We start from the raw sequence: 16,550 nt of genomic DNA on the forward strand, positions 1-16,550 counted from the left end.
AGGATATAACTCCTATCTTATAGATGAGGAGACAACACTCAGAAGGATTTAATAACCTATCCAAGGGGGTCCACAATATAGGTGCTTGTGTGAAGAAGAAAAAGGTGAAACCTCTCAGAGGGGAACACACCATTTGCTGGAATGAGATTTCAGGATCTTTGGGCAAACTGGAGTAAGGGACAGACACAGATCCAGACCAGGAGGAACAACTTGGGAGTGAGGTAGGGGCTGAACTGCAGCCCCTTTCCCTCCAAAGCTAAGTGACTTTGTGCAGGTCACATCTGCACACTGGAACAGGGTACTGATGACCCCACTTGGATGTCATACAAGCAAACCTGGGATCTCCTGACCCCAAAGCCTTTTGACTGGTGTATCAGTTAGAGGCAGCCAGAGAAATGCAGCCTACAGTAGGAGATAGAGATTTATTGTAAGGCAACAGCCTACATAGTTTTGAGGGCTGCTGGCTGGGCAAGCTTGAAATCCACACAGCAGGCTGGAAATCTCACTCTTACGACCTTTCACCTCTTGGATGAGGCCCACCCACATTATTGAGGATAATCTCCTCTATTTAAACTCAACTGATGGAGAATTTCCTGTGGTCCAGTGGCTAGGACTGCACTTCCATTGCAGGGGTCATGGGTTCGACCCCTGGTTGGGGAACCAAGATCCCACATGCTATAATATGGCCAAAAAATAAAATAAATAAACTCAACAGACGGTGAACGTTGATCACTTCTATTAAAATACCTTCCTAGCAGGTTTTTCTGCAACCTCTGGATGCAAGTTTCATTGAAAACCAGGGGATGATAGCCTGGCCCAGTGGACCAGTGCATTTCAAGCTTGCCCAGCCAGCAGCCCTCAAAACCATGTAGGCTGTTGCCTTACAATAAATCTCTATCTCTTACTATAGGCTCCATTGCTCTGGCTGCCTCTAACTGATACACTGGTCAAAAGGTTTTGGGGTCAGGTGATTGGAGACCCCAGGTTTGCTTGTATGACATCTGAGTGGGGTCATCAGTACCTTGATCAGGTGTGCAGATGTGACTTCCACTCAAGCTGACCATCTCAACCACCTGCGATTTCTCTTTTCACTGTGTCACAGGTATTGGGCTGCCAAGGTCTCTGGTCATTCCTCTCCGTCTGTGGGGGTGGCCCAGACTTGCCTGGCTTCCCCTTCTTATCCCAGTGTAATTAGTTATATGGGACATTAATCACACATAAACCAAGCCCTGCTAGCATTTTTTTTTTTTTACCCTCTTGGAGGATCTACAAAATCTACTCCTTCCTTTCTGTCCCATCTTGTAAGCTGTGGCATCTGGCCTCTTCTGCTTCTACTATCAGAGGCTGAAGGGCAGCAGAAGGGAGTGATGGGGAGCCTGGCTTCAGGGTCTGCTTGAGGTCTTCGTTCTTCTGCCTGAGTGACTTAACCTCTTGGAACTTTAGTTTTCTTCTCCGCAGATTGAAGATAGCAATAGTCCCAACTAAGTGGGGTGGTAGCCAGGATGAAAAATGTCAAGAGTTCCTAAGGGGCTGAGAACAGTGCCTGGCCAGTGGCATGTATTCAATAAACAGGGGTCACCATGGTGATCGGGAAGTTGAGGATGCTTCTCTGGCTCACTCACTTCCTCCTGGTCCAGGCGGCATCTCTCCAGCCCTAGTCCTTGTGATGCAGCCATCCAGAGCCTTCCATCGCAGAGGGCATCTCAGGACGGACCAGTCCTTCCCACTGCCTACATCCGAGGGAACAAGAGTGGGGAGTTTCCTCAACATCTTGAAATTATTTCAATTTGTTATTATTACCTAGTCTTTCAAGAATGAAGGAAAAATAATATTTTCTAATATTCAAGAAAAAAAATGAGGCTCCTCTTTCAGCTGCAATCTCAGGGCCAATCCAGCTTTCTGGGTCCCTCTTCAGCATGTAGATAGGTCAGGAGCAACTTCAGCATCTCCCAGCCATCAAGAAGGGCATGGCCTTTTGTGTAGGATGTCAGTGTGGAAAAAAGTCACCCATAGAATTATTGAAAAAACATGCATCAGGCGTGGTTCTTGGTTCTGGAGCTACAGAGAGGATCGAGTTTGGAAATTGAGCTTCAAAATTAGATTGTGATCAGTATAAAATAAAAAGTTAAAATAATTTAAATATCTCTTCAAAAATGTTAGATTTTGAGTATGTATGTATGTATGTATATTGATATTATATAATTAGATTACATATATAATACATGCATATTAGAAGAGAGAGAAAGGGAGACAGACCAACCAGCAGACAGACACTGTCAGGACAGAGAATCTTTATTCTTCAAGTCACCATTCTCAGCTACAAGAACAGGCACAAAGAACTTCCCAAGTGTTATTTTAGAGAAAAAAAAAGGGGGGGGTGAAATGTATGCAGGGACAGAAAAACTATCTTCTCTACCCTATTCTGGACCTTAGAGAAAAATGGGATTTTGCATTTGAATTGTCATTTACAACGAGGAGAGCAGAGCAGGTGATCTGAATGAGTTTCTTTTCTTGCTGTGAAATACACAAGGGAAACTTGAACTGTTTCTGAAAGCAGCAGAAATTCATCACTGAGTTTCAGATCTAGGCTGGAGGGAAAGGAGAAGCAGCCCTCCTGGAAAGAGATGTGCAGCAGCTGAAGGTGGTTCCAGGGGGAGGAAGGGACTCCGCAGCTGTGTCGCCAGGCCCACCCCCATCGTTGCTTCCAACTTGTCAGCTGCTTATTCCTGGCTAAATTCAAGGAAGAAGCAGGAAGCTATGAGTGTTAGCAGTTCAATCTGGAAAGAAAAATCCTCGTAAGTGATGCTATTGGCAAACCATCTTGCCTTCGAACTGGTGAAAATAAATGAAGAATTTAACAAAGAAAGTCAAAAGGCAACTGACCAGAGAGTTTACACACTGGCTAATCCCAGTGTCAGACACTGTTTGAAGCACTTTATGAGTTGCCTCACTTAATCCTACCCCAGATCTTATTAAGGAGGTGTTGGTATTATCCTCATTTTATAACAAAGTTCAGAGAGGTTAAGTAACTTGCCTGAGGTCACACAGCTGAAGACAGGGGTAAATCAACCCAGGAACCTCCCACACGGTGTTTCCTCCACTTTTTCTTCACTGTTTGTGACCCTAAAGAATCGCTTCAAATGTAAGAAAGAGGAACATCAAGATGATAAGAAAGTGGCTGATGCCTTCCAATTCAGGAGGAAAGGAGAAAGGCCATAAACCAGGCCTTTATCCTTTTACTGGGTGCTGACATGATACCCAAACAGGGCCTTTTCTGAGAATCCTGAGTTTCTGTGCACCAGAGGCAGGCAGGGCAGTGCAGAGAGTACAGAGCCCACTGCCTGGTTTTAAATCCTGACTTTGTCCCTCATCTGCCATGTGGGCTTGGCAAGTTACTCTTAGACTCGCACACTTCAGTTCCTCCTCTCAAAAATGGGAATCTTCCTACAACCTGCTTTATGGGGTTACATGAGTCATTTCACATAAAAGGCTTAGAATAGTGTCTGGCATGGGTCAAACGCTCAATCAGTTTCCACTTTTATTAGCACTTCATTGTGTTTAGTTGCTAAGTTGTGTCCAACTCTTTTGTGACCCCATAGACTGTAGCCCGCCAGGCTCCTCGGTCCATGGGATTTCCCAGGCAAGAATATTGGAGCAGGTTGCCATTTCCTTCTCCAGGGGATCTTCCCGACCCAGGGATCAAACCTGTGTCTCCTGCATTGGCAGGTGGATTCTTTACCACTGAGCCCCCTGGGAAGATCTAGCACTTAATTGATATACAATTGCTGGCTTGTACTATTTTAGTTCTGACACATGTCATGGTTCCCAACCCCTGCTCACAAATGTTATGCCCTGTTGCATCCTTGATGGTGTCCCTGCCTTCCATTGATGCTCTACTGCCATCATCATGACAGCCGCTGTGAACCCAGCACTCATCAACGTAGCTCCAAAAGCCTCTTGGTGTATTACAGCAGCATCCTCTCCATGCCCTGTGAGGTTGCAACCCCACCGGTGCCCATTTTTCAGATGAGAAAACTGAGGCAAGGTGACAGGAAAGAACTCTCCCTGGGTTGCCGGGCTAGAACCTGGAGGTAGGGATTCAGACTCTGATCTTACACAGTCACCACCAGGGGTTAGGGGTACCCACGGTTTGGGCCAAGTGGTTTCAGATTCAGCCGATGTCAGGGCGAAATCAGGAGGCTGGCTCCTTTTCCCTTTTTTTAAGGCAGGACCAGGCTTCTGAGTGTCCCTGCTTTGTCCCTGAAGGGAAGGTTTCCTCATCTTATCCGCCTCCCTCACCTGTGCAGGGGCAGCAGCCTGGGGTGGGGTGGGGGTCAGAGCTGACCTCTTTCTTAGCATCCTTCCTCCAGACAGGCACAAAGAAAGGGTCCCAGGGTGGAGGTGCAAAGCAGAAAGGAAACAGATGGGAAGGTGAGTAGTTAAATAAATATATACGAAACAGCCAAGGGAGAGGGAAAAAGAAGCAAAGTAATTATGTCCAAAAATGAAGTTTGAGCTCGAACGTTGTGCATTCATTTCCAAAACACTGTTTCTTAAAGTTGTTTGGAATATAAATGCAAAACAAAATAAAACACACCCCCTCCCCAACACACGCATGCACGCACACATACAAGAATGCTCTTTTGTTTCATTTTTCTGGAATTCTGTGATTTTTCTTCCTGTAGACTTCCTCCCCCTTCCTCCCCCCTCAAAACAGCTCCTTACAGAATTACAGGTTTAAGTGCTTTTGATAGGGGCCAGTTCTGTCAGAGGAAAAGGGTCAATTTGTTTGTATTTTACAGCAGACATGTGCTAAGCCTTTCCTATATTTTAAACAGATAATGTCCTTGTAATTTGGAAGCACTTACATGGAAGGCGGGCTTTGTCCCCTCTTTCAGTGTGTGTGTCGCTCTTGCCCATCTCTGTTGAGATGAAAAAGAAATACTGTATCTTTAAATTAGGAGGCACTGAATAATGAATCTCGGGCAGTGAAAAGGCTAATGCCATGTGGAGGAGAAGGAGTTTAATCTAATTTAGTTGGAGGGTGTCTGTCTGCGGTGTTGTTTTTTGGAGTGTGGGAATAGAGGGGTAAGCTGTCCCCTTGAATGGTCCCTCCAGCGCCAGAAGCAGTGGGGAGCCGCGTAGACGCCAGTGATCCAAAGCCGGGCCTTGAAAGGGGGATTAGAGACAGGCTGTGATTTGCAATTCACACTAATGCACCCTGTGGAACCTTTGGTAATATTTCAAACCACATTTCAAGGGAAGTGGCCTTAAAATCGCTGCCTAAATTGTATTGGAGCAACAGAGGACCCTCCAGTCATCCGTTTTATGATGTGGATGCTTTTCTGTTTGTTTCTTGCCGCCCCGCCCCCACCCCAACATCCTCCGTCGAGTGTTTTTAGGTGGAATGAAAAACTTTTGTGCCCGGTGAATTTGCCGCAGCTTGTGTGGCTTCTGGGGTGGTACACGCTGTGTGTTTTCTTTAGTAAGTATCCCTTCGGATGACCAAAGGTATTTTCTCCTAGGAGAAAAATGGGGGATGGCGGTGGGGGGAAAGAGCATGCCTGCTTGGTTAGAAAACAGAATTTTCAGTGCCTGTTTTTTGTTTTTGTTTTTTTTTTCCCTCCTGAATCTCATAATAAGCTTCTGCACAAACATAACCCAAGATGAAATCAGGGAAAAAGGCACGTTTTGGTATCAGAGATCCCTCTACATGTCAGGCCATTATTAGCATCGCATTCCTACTTGAAAGGAGAATTGGAAAAGTGCTGATGAAATACGAATATTGATGATAATAGAGGCTAAAAGAAACATCAGACTCATTTTACCAGATCATCAAACGCCAATGTGCTGAGAGAGATACTCCAAGCAAGAGTTCCTAGAAAACATGTATCACCTGAACCACTTTCTACCTTCAACCCTACAACATGCTTCTCTTTCTTTTCCTAAGCTGTGCTCATAGTCTACAAGTTTACTCTTGCAATTAGCGTGTAACGTGCTAAGTCTACGATTTAATTTTTCTCTACTGCTGAAAGAGTCAGTACTTGTTATCTTAAAGAGATTACTGTGGGCTTTCTTGAATCTCATTTCAGAACATCTCACACAGTGCTCATCATTTCCACTGACTATAACATCTTAAGAGGAAATACAACTTTGATTTTTAGCAATATCCCTGTTAAGGTCTTTTCGACTTTGGAATTTGCTAGAAGGTGATGAAACTCTGCCTCTGTCTCAGTCTCCTTCCATCCAGAAATACTTAGCTCTCGGTCAAAATACTGTCTGACTGCTGAAATCATGTTCCTGTTCAAAAACCTTATACTTTTTCTGGGCAAACATTTGCAAGAATTTGAAGGTAGTTAATGTTTAAGAATGTCTCTCCCATATACATATATTTTTAGATAGTTGGTGTATAAAATATATATATATATATATATATTCCTTGTCCTTGTATGTTATTTGAAATCATGTTTAATTATAAAGTTTCATTAAAAACCTTTGCTCAAAATTTTAGAGGCCTAATAAGATTTCCATTAATTTAAACATATCACTATTCCCACGACAGCCCCAAATGCTTTCTTTTCCCCCTTTCATCCATGGTTAAATATGTAAATAAAATGTCTAAAGTCATTCTTCAAAGAAGACAAAAGAAAAAAGAGCTGAGGGGAGAGACAGCCATAAAATTCCTCCCAATTCTCCATAACATTTGCCAGAGGGGGGCCAGTTGCCAGCCAGAGCTGAGCAGCAGGGAACCCCGCCGCTCCTTAGAATCACACATCTCAAATCCCACACACAGGAAAAAAAAAATAAAATAAAATATCTTTTCAGCTGGAGCCATCAAAAGGGCCTTTTCATTTATTAGTTACAGAGTTATCTTGCAGTTGGTGATTTCTCAGAGCCCTCATTTTTCTATCATCATGTCTATTTGTTGGTTTCCATCTCAGCTGGGCAGAGAGTAGCACTTCTGCAGACATTTTTTTTCTTCTAAAAAAACGAGAGAAGAAAGCAATCTGAAGTGGTTATAGCGAAAATAATGGGTCTGAACATGGCTGAATTAAAACAGCACATAAAAGATCAATTAGGAGACGCTTTCTCAAATAGCTCACACCCCCGGCTCTTGGTGTTTGGCGCTGTCAATGACTCTTCCCCATGTCTATTTTCAGAGTTTCTGAGGGAAGGAAAAGAAAAGGAAAAAGAAGGAAAATGATGTCCAAGGAAGAAAATTGGCAAGAAAAATTCTGGAATCTTTTTTAATGAAAAGGTTCGGAAAATAGCTCACTAGACTTAAAAAACAAAAAACAAAACAAACACAACTATCTTAAGAAAAATGACAGCCTTTAAAAAAAGCATCTCAGAGAAACAATCCAGTTGAAAGCAGGTTGTTCTGACTGCATTAGCGTTTATTTACCTCGACCCTATCCGCCCCCCCCCACCACCCTTTTTTTCCACTTTCTATCTCATCTCCCACCTCCTCCAACACCTCACACGGAGATCCAGGGACACTGATTCAGTGCCAGGTGCAAATTCCCAGCCTCGTTCTTCTCTGTTTGCTGAATGGATGGATGGATGGATGGATGGATAGAGTAAGTGGGTATGTTTTAGGTTTTGAGTTCTCTCTCCCAAGTTTCTTATTAGATGTAAAATCATACGACTTGTTTCAAATAAAAGCCAATATTCTAAAAAAAGCCTTTTCAGAGGAAGGGCGCCACTTCTGCCACCGCTGACAAAAAGCTTCCCAGAGGACGAGCGACTGGCAGGAACATCTCCTTTCTGGGCGCTTCCTAGAAATAACCGGGAAACCCGTAGCGCCAGCCGCTCCTGCAAAGCCGGGCGGGCGGGGGTGGGGGGTGGGGGGGAGTGGAGAGCGCAGCACCGACCGCCAGAGATGTCTGTGCAAATCGCACATCCCTCCAGGGTGCTAACCTCAGAAAGGGAGGAAGGAAAAGGAGGCCCTAGCGCGTAGGGCCGGCTCCTCTGACCTCTCCTCCGGCTGGGTTAAGTCCTCCAACGGACCACTCTATGCGTGGTCCTGGGAGTTTCAGAGAAACTTTCAAAGATCCCGATCTCGAAAGCGTTTAAGAGGAGAGAGACCCGGCCACCTCCGAGGGGTACTGTTTACTGAAGGGTTAATACGGGAAGCCAGGTAAAGCGCTTCTCTGGAAGTGGGGCGTGGGCATCGGCGCCCACCGCGCCCGCCCAGGTGCGGGTGTGTGTGGCCTAAGTGACTCTGTCCCGAACTCGCCCCCATCCGAAGGGCGTGCTCTAAGGGCACTGGGCCGGGACACTCCTTCCCCACTTTTAAGAAAACTGAGCGAGGCAAAGGCGCCGTCCCTTTCCCGGGGAGTTGGGGACCCTCGGAAAGAGCTGACTCAGCGCCCTCCCACCTCCAACTCCGCAGCATCCCGCTGGTCCGCAGTCAAGGAGGGAGCAGGCCGGGCAAATCACTCGCCAAATAATATAAATACCCGACGAGCGAATGACTTCCTATAATAAATAAACTCAGCCGCCTAGAAGAAATTACCAGGCCTGCCTGGCGCGAGGCCCCTCAACTCTGCGGCTCTGGTGGGGGCGGGGGTCACCCTTCTACAAACCAAGCCCCCAGCTTCCCGAGGCCGGGGGATCGGGAGGGAGTGGCACCTAAGAGTCCCAGGAAGCTGCCCGCCCTTCCCCTCCCCGTCTTCTCCGCGGAGACCTCGGAGGAGCGGCCCTAAAATCTAGATTCCCAGAGCCCCTCCCCCTGCCCTTAGCGCTTCTCTTTGAAATTTCAAAGAGACCCCCTCCCCGGAGCCGGAGCCCCGACGCAGGCCTGGTAACTCCGCAGCCTCAGGAAGATGCGGGCAGCTTTACAAGCTAAGGGGCGACTTTATGGTCGAGGCCATAAAACGCAAATCCCACCTCGCTTTGAAAGCTCCCTCCGCCCGGGACCCACCATAAAAATCAGGGGAGATAAGCCCCCAGCCTGAGTTGGACCAGCCCACCCCTTCCTCCGGCCAGTCTCCGAACTTCCAGTAACCCCGGCGCCCTTGGGCTGCGGGGGACGAGGCCGGGGGCGCCCCGAGAAAGGGAGCGCAGGCGGGGAGGCGACGAGAGGCCAAGTTGGAGGCTGGCGCAGAGGGCGAAGGAGCAGCGGGCGGGACGCACGGGAGGGCGGCGACGCGGGGCCGGGGGCCGGGGCGCTGCGCTTTCTCATGCAAAGCAGCGGCGGGGCGGGGCGCGCGGCCCGGGGGCGGGGCCTGTCAGCGCTAGGCTTTTTCCCACTTTGCCTGTTAGCTAGTCTGCTCAGCCTGGGACCAGACTCCGAACGGCTGCGGGCCGAGCCGGGCCGAGGCCGGCGCGGGGAGGGCGGAGCCGCCGCGAGTCGCCGGCCCCGGTGCGCCCGCGCCGCCCGCCCTCTCCGCGCGCTCCCACGAGAAGCCAAAGTTTGCGGCGGCGGCGGCCGTGAGTTGCAGCCCGCGCCGGCCCGCGCGCCGAGAGCTGCGGGGCTCCTCTCGCTTCCCGGTATTGTTCGCAAACTTTGCTCCTCTCCTCAGCGGCTCCACCTCGGCGAAGGCGGGCGCGGAGAGCGGGGCCGGGGGGCGCTGTGCGCACCGCTCGGGCGGGGCTGGGCTGGGCTGGGCGGGCATGGGCGGGGGCCGGAGCGGGGACGAGGAGCCGGGGCCGGCAGCCCGAGCCTGGGAGCGGCTGCTCTGAGGGCGGCGGACCTCCCCGCCCGGGCACCTCCGACGCCACCATGCAGCGCCCGGGCCCCCGCCTGTGGCTAGTCCTGCAGGTGATGGGCTCGTGTGCCGCCATCAGCTCCATGGATATGGAGCGGCCGGGCGACGGCAAGTGCCAGCCCATCGAGATCCCGATGTGCAAGGACATTGGCTACAACATGACCCGCATGCCCAACCTGATGGGCCATGAGAATCAGCGCGAGGCCGCCATCCAGCTGCACGAGTTCGCGCCGCTAGTGGAGTACGGCTGCCACGGCCACCTCCGCTTCTTTCTGTGCTCCCTGTACGCGCCCATGTGCACAGAGCAAGTCTCCACCCCCATCCCCGCCTGCCGGGTCATGTGCGAGCAGGCCCGGCTCAAGTGCTCCCCGATCATGGAGCAGTTCAACTTCAAGTGGCCCGACTCCCTGGACTGCAGCAAACTCCCCAACAAGAACGACCCCAATTACCTGTGCATGGAGGCGCCCAACAACGGCTCGGACGAGCCCGCGCGGGGTTCGGGCATGTTCCCGCCGCTCTTCAGGCCGCAGCGACCCCACAGCGCGCAGGAGCACCAGCTGAAAGATGGGGGGCCGGGTCGCGCCGGCTGCGACAACCCGGGCAAGTTTCACCACGTGGAGAAGAGCGCGTCGTGCGCGCCGCTTTGCACGCCCGGCGTGGACGTGTACTGGAGCCGCGACGACAAGCGCTTCGCGGTGGTCTGGCTGGCTGTCTGGTCCGTGCTCTGCTTCTTCTCCAGCGCCTTCACCGTGCTCACCTTCCTCATCGACCCAGCGCGCTTCCGGTACCCCGAGCGCCCCATCATCTTCCTGTCCATGTGCTACTGCGTCTACTCGGTGGGCTACATCATCCGCCTCTTTGCGGGCGCCGAGAGCATCGCCTGCGACCGGGACAGCGGACAGCTCTATGTCATCCAGGAGGGCCTGGAGAGCACGGGCTGCACCTTGGTCTTCCTGGTCCTTTACTACTTCGGCATGGCCAGCTCCCTGTGGTGGGTAATTCTCACCCTCACCTGGTTCCTGGCCGCAGGCAAGAAATGGGGCCACGAGGCCATCGAGGCCAACAGCAGCTACTTCCACCTGGCCGCCTGGGCCATCCCGGCCGTGAAGACCATCCTGATCCTGGTGATGCGCCGGGTCGCGGGGGACGAGCTGACCGGCGTCTGCTATGTGGGCAACATGGACATCAACGCTCTCACCGGCTTCGTGCTCATCCCCCTGGCCTGTTACCTCATCATCGGGACTTCCTTTATTCTCTCGGGCTTCGTGGCCCTTTTCCACATCCGGAGGGTGATGAAAACGGGCGGGGAGAACACGGACAAGCTCGAGAAGCTCATGGTGCGGATCGGGGTCTTCTCCGTGCTCTACACGGTGCCGGCCACTTGTGTGATTGCCTGCTACTTTTACGAACGCCTCAACGTGGAGTACTGGAAAATCCTGGCCACGCAGCACAAGTGCAAAATGAACAACCAGACTAAAAACCTGGACTGTCTGATGGCCACCTCCATCCCCGCGGTGGAGATCTTCATGGTGAAGATTTTCATGCTGCTGGTGGTGGGCATCACCAGCGGCATGTGGGTCTGGACATCTAAGACTCTGCAGTCCTGGCAGAACGTTTGCAGCCGCAGATTCAAGAAAAAGAGCCGGAGAAAACCGGCCAGCGTGATCACCAGCAGTGGAATTTACAAAAAAGCCCAGCATCCCCCCAAAACCCATCTCGGGAAATATGAAATCCCCGCCCAGCCTCCCACGTGTGTGTAAATGGGGCTTGGAGGGATGGCAGGATTGGAAAACTTTCCCAGAGAGGATTCAGTGGCTGTCAGAGCCAAAACATGGTGCTTTTCTCCGTTGGTTGTTTGCTTGTTGTTTTTTTTTTTTTTTTAATAAAAGAAAAAAATAAAAAGTTTTTACTCTGATATTCAGGATGCTGTGATACACTGAAAGTCCAAATGTACTTAAAGGGTATGGTTTTAGTTTTTGTTTTCCGTGAAGGAGAGCCCTCCCAGTTAAATAGCCTCTTGTGTAACTAATTTGTGGTAGCATAGTTGATTCAGGCCCCCAGAAGAAAACTTTTGTTTAGAACCTTCCATAAATATACATCTGTATGTTTGAGTTGGCTTTGCTATCCATTTACAAATCAGGGAAGAGATAACTTCTTTGCAAATTAAAGAGCCTCTGCTGAGTTGCAGAGAGAGAGAGAGAGAGATGCCATCTCTTCAGCCATCCCAGGGGCCCACCCTCAGAAGGCGGCTTGTAGACAGCAACTACTGTGCAAACAGGAAGAAAGAGAAGGCCTGACAGCTCAGCTCGCTCCAGTAGATTTGGAGTCCCTTAAAATAGACTCGCGCCTCCACAAATGGGTCTTTCTCCCAGATAGAGACTTCCATCTAACCTCATATTGGTACAGTGCCAACGATGTGCAATGCATTTTTTTTCTCTTTCCATAAAAATCAAAAGAGAAACAAGTATTTTGTGGTAGTAAAGACAACAAAAGAAGTATGCTAACAAAAGAACTAAGGGGCCCAGCCCTCAGAACCCTTTTAGTTTTACAGTTTGTGGCTTTTTAATGGAAACCCAGCCTATGTGATACACTGTTCGGACTGATTTGTAGAAGGGTGGGGGTGGGGGGAGGAGAGGGGAGAGGGATGATTCAAAAGTGCCCAAAGGGCTTATTGACTCTTTCTATTATTAAACAAATGGTTTTCATGAATAGACCCCAGAAGCCTGTCTACAAACGGTGGAGTTAATTCTCCTCACCAGAAGACGCCAGGAAAGAGTGGTCTTGCTGGTGTCTATTTGTCATATATGATATTTTTCATGCTCCACTATTTTATTAAAAATAAAAGATATTCTTTAGTTTGGTGTGGTCCCTTGTGCGTTGTGAGGGGACCCTTCTCTGTGAGTGGGAAGAACAGAGAAAACTTTCTCCCTCTGTTTACTTTTCATGCAAATCCCGAGTGTACATTTCTGTCTAGAGATCATTGGTTATCTCTGTGAAATAGCAAATGGACAGATTCCAAAGTGGGCAGAATGATTTAATTTCAGGCTGCAGAGGAATTACATGCAGGAAGCAGGTATGGTTGGAAGTTGTCTCTGATTCTGGGTGGCAGGATGCAAGGGCCCAGTTTTAGCCCAGTTCATTAAACAGCATCTTGGATATTAAGCATGGATACAGGCTCGTGCCCCTAGACTAGCGTCTGGAGAATGGATCCAGCCAATTAGGAGAATTAAATCAGAGTAGGGCTCGGTCGACCTGCTGAAGTCAAAGTGTACAGAGAGAAAACGGTATACAATCATCCAAAGTATGCTGGTTTCCCACAAACACCTGGACACATTTACAAAAGAGACTGTAGATCAGGATAGCATAAAATAATCTGCTAAGGGGAAGCTAATCAGCTTTGTGCTTCATTGTGCTTGCTTCTCCTCCAGTGTTTGCTGCCTGAGGTGTGTAGCTGTAAAGATTTGAAGCGAGTCAGAGTCGAGCTGGTCTGGGGCACAGCTAAACTCAGGTTCTAACCAGAAGGACCCAAGGGCAGAATTTGGAACAACTGCCGTGGGAATCTGATAGAACAAACCCAGCCATCCGTGGGTCATCCTGATGTCAAGCTTCAGGTTGAACAAAGAGCTCTTAAGAATTTTGAGCATTTATTAACACTTATTAATGATGGACAGAAGCCTACAGCCAGGGTATCTTGTTTTCCTGAAAATGGTGTTTCGGAATGAAGCCTGATGACCCAGACCATCCTTGCATCAACAATACTAGAATTGAACAATGGTCTAAATAATTTTTTGTGAGGGGTGGGGTGGGGTTCCACGTAGCATGCATGAGCGAGGAGCATGGATGATTTTTGACCAAGTTCGAGAAATGCCAAGTAGATAGGTTAAATAATTTAAGGTAAAATCCAGAATAGCCTTCAGTGCATTAAAGAAAAAAGGTTTTTAAAAAATATGTCCACAAGTAAAAACTTCTTCGTTGATTGTTTCCAAACAGATCTTGAAAAGACTAAAGACATTTATGTACGTGTGTATTAATGCTTGCCTTACTCCCTTTTGGTAACTTTTAGGAAAAATAAAAATGACATTTCTGGAATAGGTCTTGGGAAAGTCAAGAAAGATAATTATCAGAGCACTGTGGTGCATGTCCAAGCTGGGTATGAGCTTAAAATACTCAGTTTTAAAATCATTAGACTATTCAGTGGTTTTGGGTCTGTCCCTGTTCAGGTGTGTAGGCTTCAGACGGTATTCCCAAAGAAAACCAAGTTTAAGAGCATCCATGAGTGACTTTGCTGTTGTTTAGAGTGTATTTCAATGTGAATTTATACCTCAGACTAGTGACCTTGTTTACAAATGTCAGCGAGTTTTACCATTTCCTTGGGCTTGGAGCATTGGGATGCCTCATCTCCCAGTGGTCATTACAAGTAGCAGCAGAGATTTCTGAGTAAACTGCGCGCTCTCTCTAGGACTGAAATCTGACCCTGGGTCTCATACAGAAGGTGAATTTTAGGAGAAGCATCCAGGCCTAAAAGTTAGAAAGCAGCCAAAACATCCTGCTAGTCCTTGGATTCTCTAGCTCAATGCAGGATTTCCAAAAGAATTGTTGACTGCCTTCATCTGGAGATTTCTCAGCATCAGAGGCCATGGCCTCAGCTCCAGGAAAATGGAAACCTGTCTTGGCTGACAGATCTGAGGGGTGACATCTCGGTTAGAAGAGGCTCAAAGAATGTGATGGCCAAGGTCATGCTGCCATCCACATCTGTCCATTCCTTCCCTCATTCGTTCCCTTATCCACATATCAGCGTGCCTGCGTGCTCAGTTGCTTAGTCGAGTCGAACTCTTTGCAACCCCATAAGACTGTAGCCCACCAGGTTCTTCTGTCCTTGGATTTCCAAGGCAAGAATGCTGGAGTGGGTTGTCATTTCCTACTCAAGGGGATCTTCCTGACCCAGGGATCAAACCTGAGTCTCCTGCATTGGCAGGCAGATTCTTTAACCACTGAACCACCTGGGAAGCAAACATCTCACTACCTAGTAAATGCCAGAGTCTGGGAGACAGAGAAGCAGGCTTTGGCTTGGAGAAGTTCACAGACTGGTTGAGAAGACCTGCATAGCTATAATAGGAGCTTGTGTGTGACATATGTACTTCTATTTTGCGTCATGGAGGCCTGTTGAAATTCACAAAAGGCAGAAGATTCAAGACATATAATTTCATAGCACAGTGAAATTGCAGGGACCTGTTGATGGCTAGAACAGAAGTTATGAACAAGTAATGGAAAACTCCATGAGGACCTAGACTGTGCCCAGCACCTAGCAGGAGGCCTCAGAGTCGTAATAGTAACTATTGATACAACAATAACAGTGATAGTCATATGTAGCAGACCCTTCAGAACACTTCCTCTGTGCTGAGTGCTTGACAGGGACTGTCTCTTTTAACTGCCAGGACAATTCAGGTAGGTATTCGTTTCAGCCCCACTTTATAGGTGAAGACTCCAAGGCACAGAGAGGTTATGTAAACTCCCAGGGTCACACAGAAAGTAATTAAAGCACAGGATGGGAAGGGGGCAGTCTAATAGGTCCTGGACCACTGGTTCAAAAAGTGATGAATGAATGAATGAATGATAGCTTAGCACTTTATACCAGTTACTATGCTAATCACTTTACATGTATTCATTCAATTCTTTAGCAGATTTTGGTGGAGCTATTCTCATCCCCCATATCAGATGAGGAAATTAGAGCACAGATAAGTCACTTGGCCAAGGCCACAGGGGTAGCAGGCAGGCAGCCCGGAATGTGAACCCTGGCTGTGTGCCTCCAAGCCTGCCTCTCTGACCACTAGGCCCTCCTACTGCTCTCAGTGGTTCTGAGGACTTTGCGTGGACCAAATCATTTCATCTTCACAGCAGCCGTCCATGCCTTTGCTGCAAGCAAAAGAGGCACAAGATCACATTGGCAAAGTACAAAGCTCCCTTTGCCAGCATGGGAGAACGGAAGAGCAGAGGGTGTGAAAAACCGCCTTTCTGCAATAGTCCCCAGAGTGAGCTGAGGACACAGCAGTGGGGATGAGAAAAGAGGGTAGACAGAGAGACACTCAGAAGGGAGAAGCAGCAGGGCTTGACTTCACACAGAGAAGAAGCAAGAGGGAAGGGATGGTCAGGGAGGACCGTGTTTCTAACTCGGGTGGGGACCAGGGTGAACATCACTGAGACAGGAGGAAATAAACAAGGGGATGGGGCGGGCGTGTTGGTGGAGAAGGAAAGATGAATGCAGCGTAGACAGTTTGTGCCTGAAGGTCGCTGTTCCTTTCAGGTGGTTAAGGTTGGTCTGTAGGCTGTAATGGGGGTGTCGCATAGGTGGGTGTCCAGAGATGGTCAGAGTTGCAGGAGAGGTGAATCAGGCTGTGGTGGTGGGGTCTCTCCAGGGACAGAGGAAGAGGAGGACAGAGCAGGCTGCAGAGGGGGCCTGAACTGAGCGCATCCCCTTAGCCACTCAGGCTCCAGTTTCTCATTTTTAGAGGAGAAGGACTGAAGGAGATGATGTCAATAGTCTTATCCAGAGTCCATATATGTGATTCAGACAGAGATAAGATAAGGGGTGTTAGGAGGGTGAGTGCCTGAGACCCCTCCTCTTTTACCCTGGGGCACTGCCTCCTTCTCTTTAACCCTTGGGCCAGCCAAGCAAAAGGAACATGAGCACCACAGGCTGGCATTCTCTAATCCCTGAACCTACTGAGTTGCTGCTCCAAGACCGAAAACCAGAAAACAAAAATCAAGAAGTATTCTTGAGGCAATAGATATTATCCTATTTTCCATATTATTTTCTTAGAAAGGAGAGAGAGAGATACA

The 16,550-nt window shown here is 48.7% G+C and overlaps 1 protein-coding gene across 1 annotated transcript; it reads left to right on the plus strand.

Annotated features, from left to right (window-relative positions):
* The first annotated feature begins 9,727 nt into the window (after nt 1-9,727).
* On the plus strand, nt 9,728-11,473 carry FZD10 (frizzled class receptor 10). The gene has a single exon (XM_081538131.1). The coding sequence runs from the start codon at nt 9,728-9,730 to the stop codon at nt 11,471-11,473; it is 1,746 nt and encodes a 581-aa protein (XP_081394257.1).
* Nucleotides 11,474-16,550: the final 5,077 nt, after the last annotated feature.

The sequence above is a fragment of the Giraffa tippelskirchi genome, chromosome 11, assembly GCF_054371585.1.
Source record: "Giraffa tippelskirchi isolate mGirTip1 chromosome 11, T2T-mGirTip1v1.2.pri, whole genome shotgun sequence".
Lineage (NCBI taxonomy): Eukaryota > Metazoa > Chordata > Mammalia > Artiodactyla > Giraffidae > Giraffa > Giraffa tippelskirchi.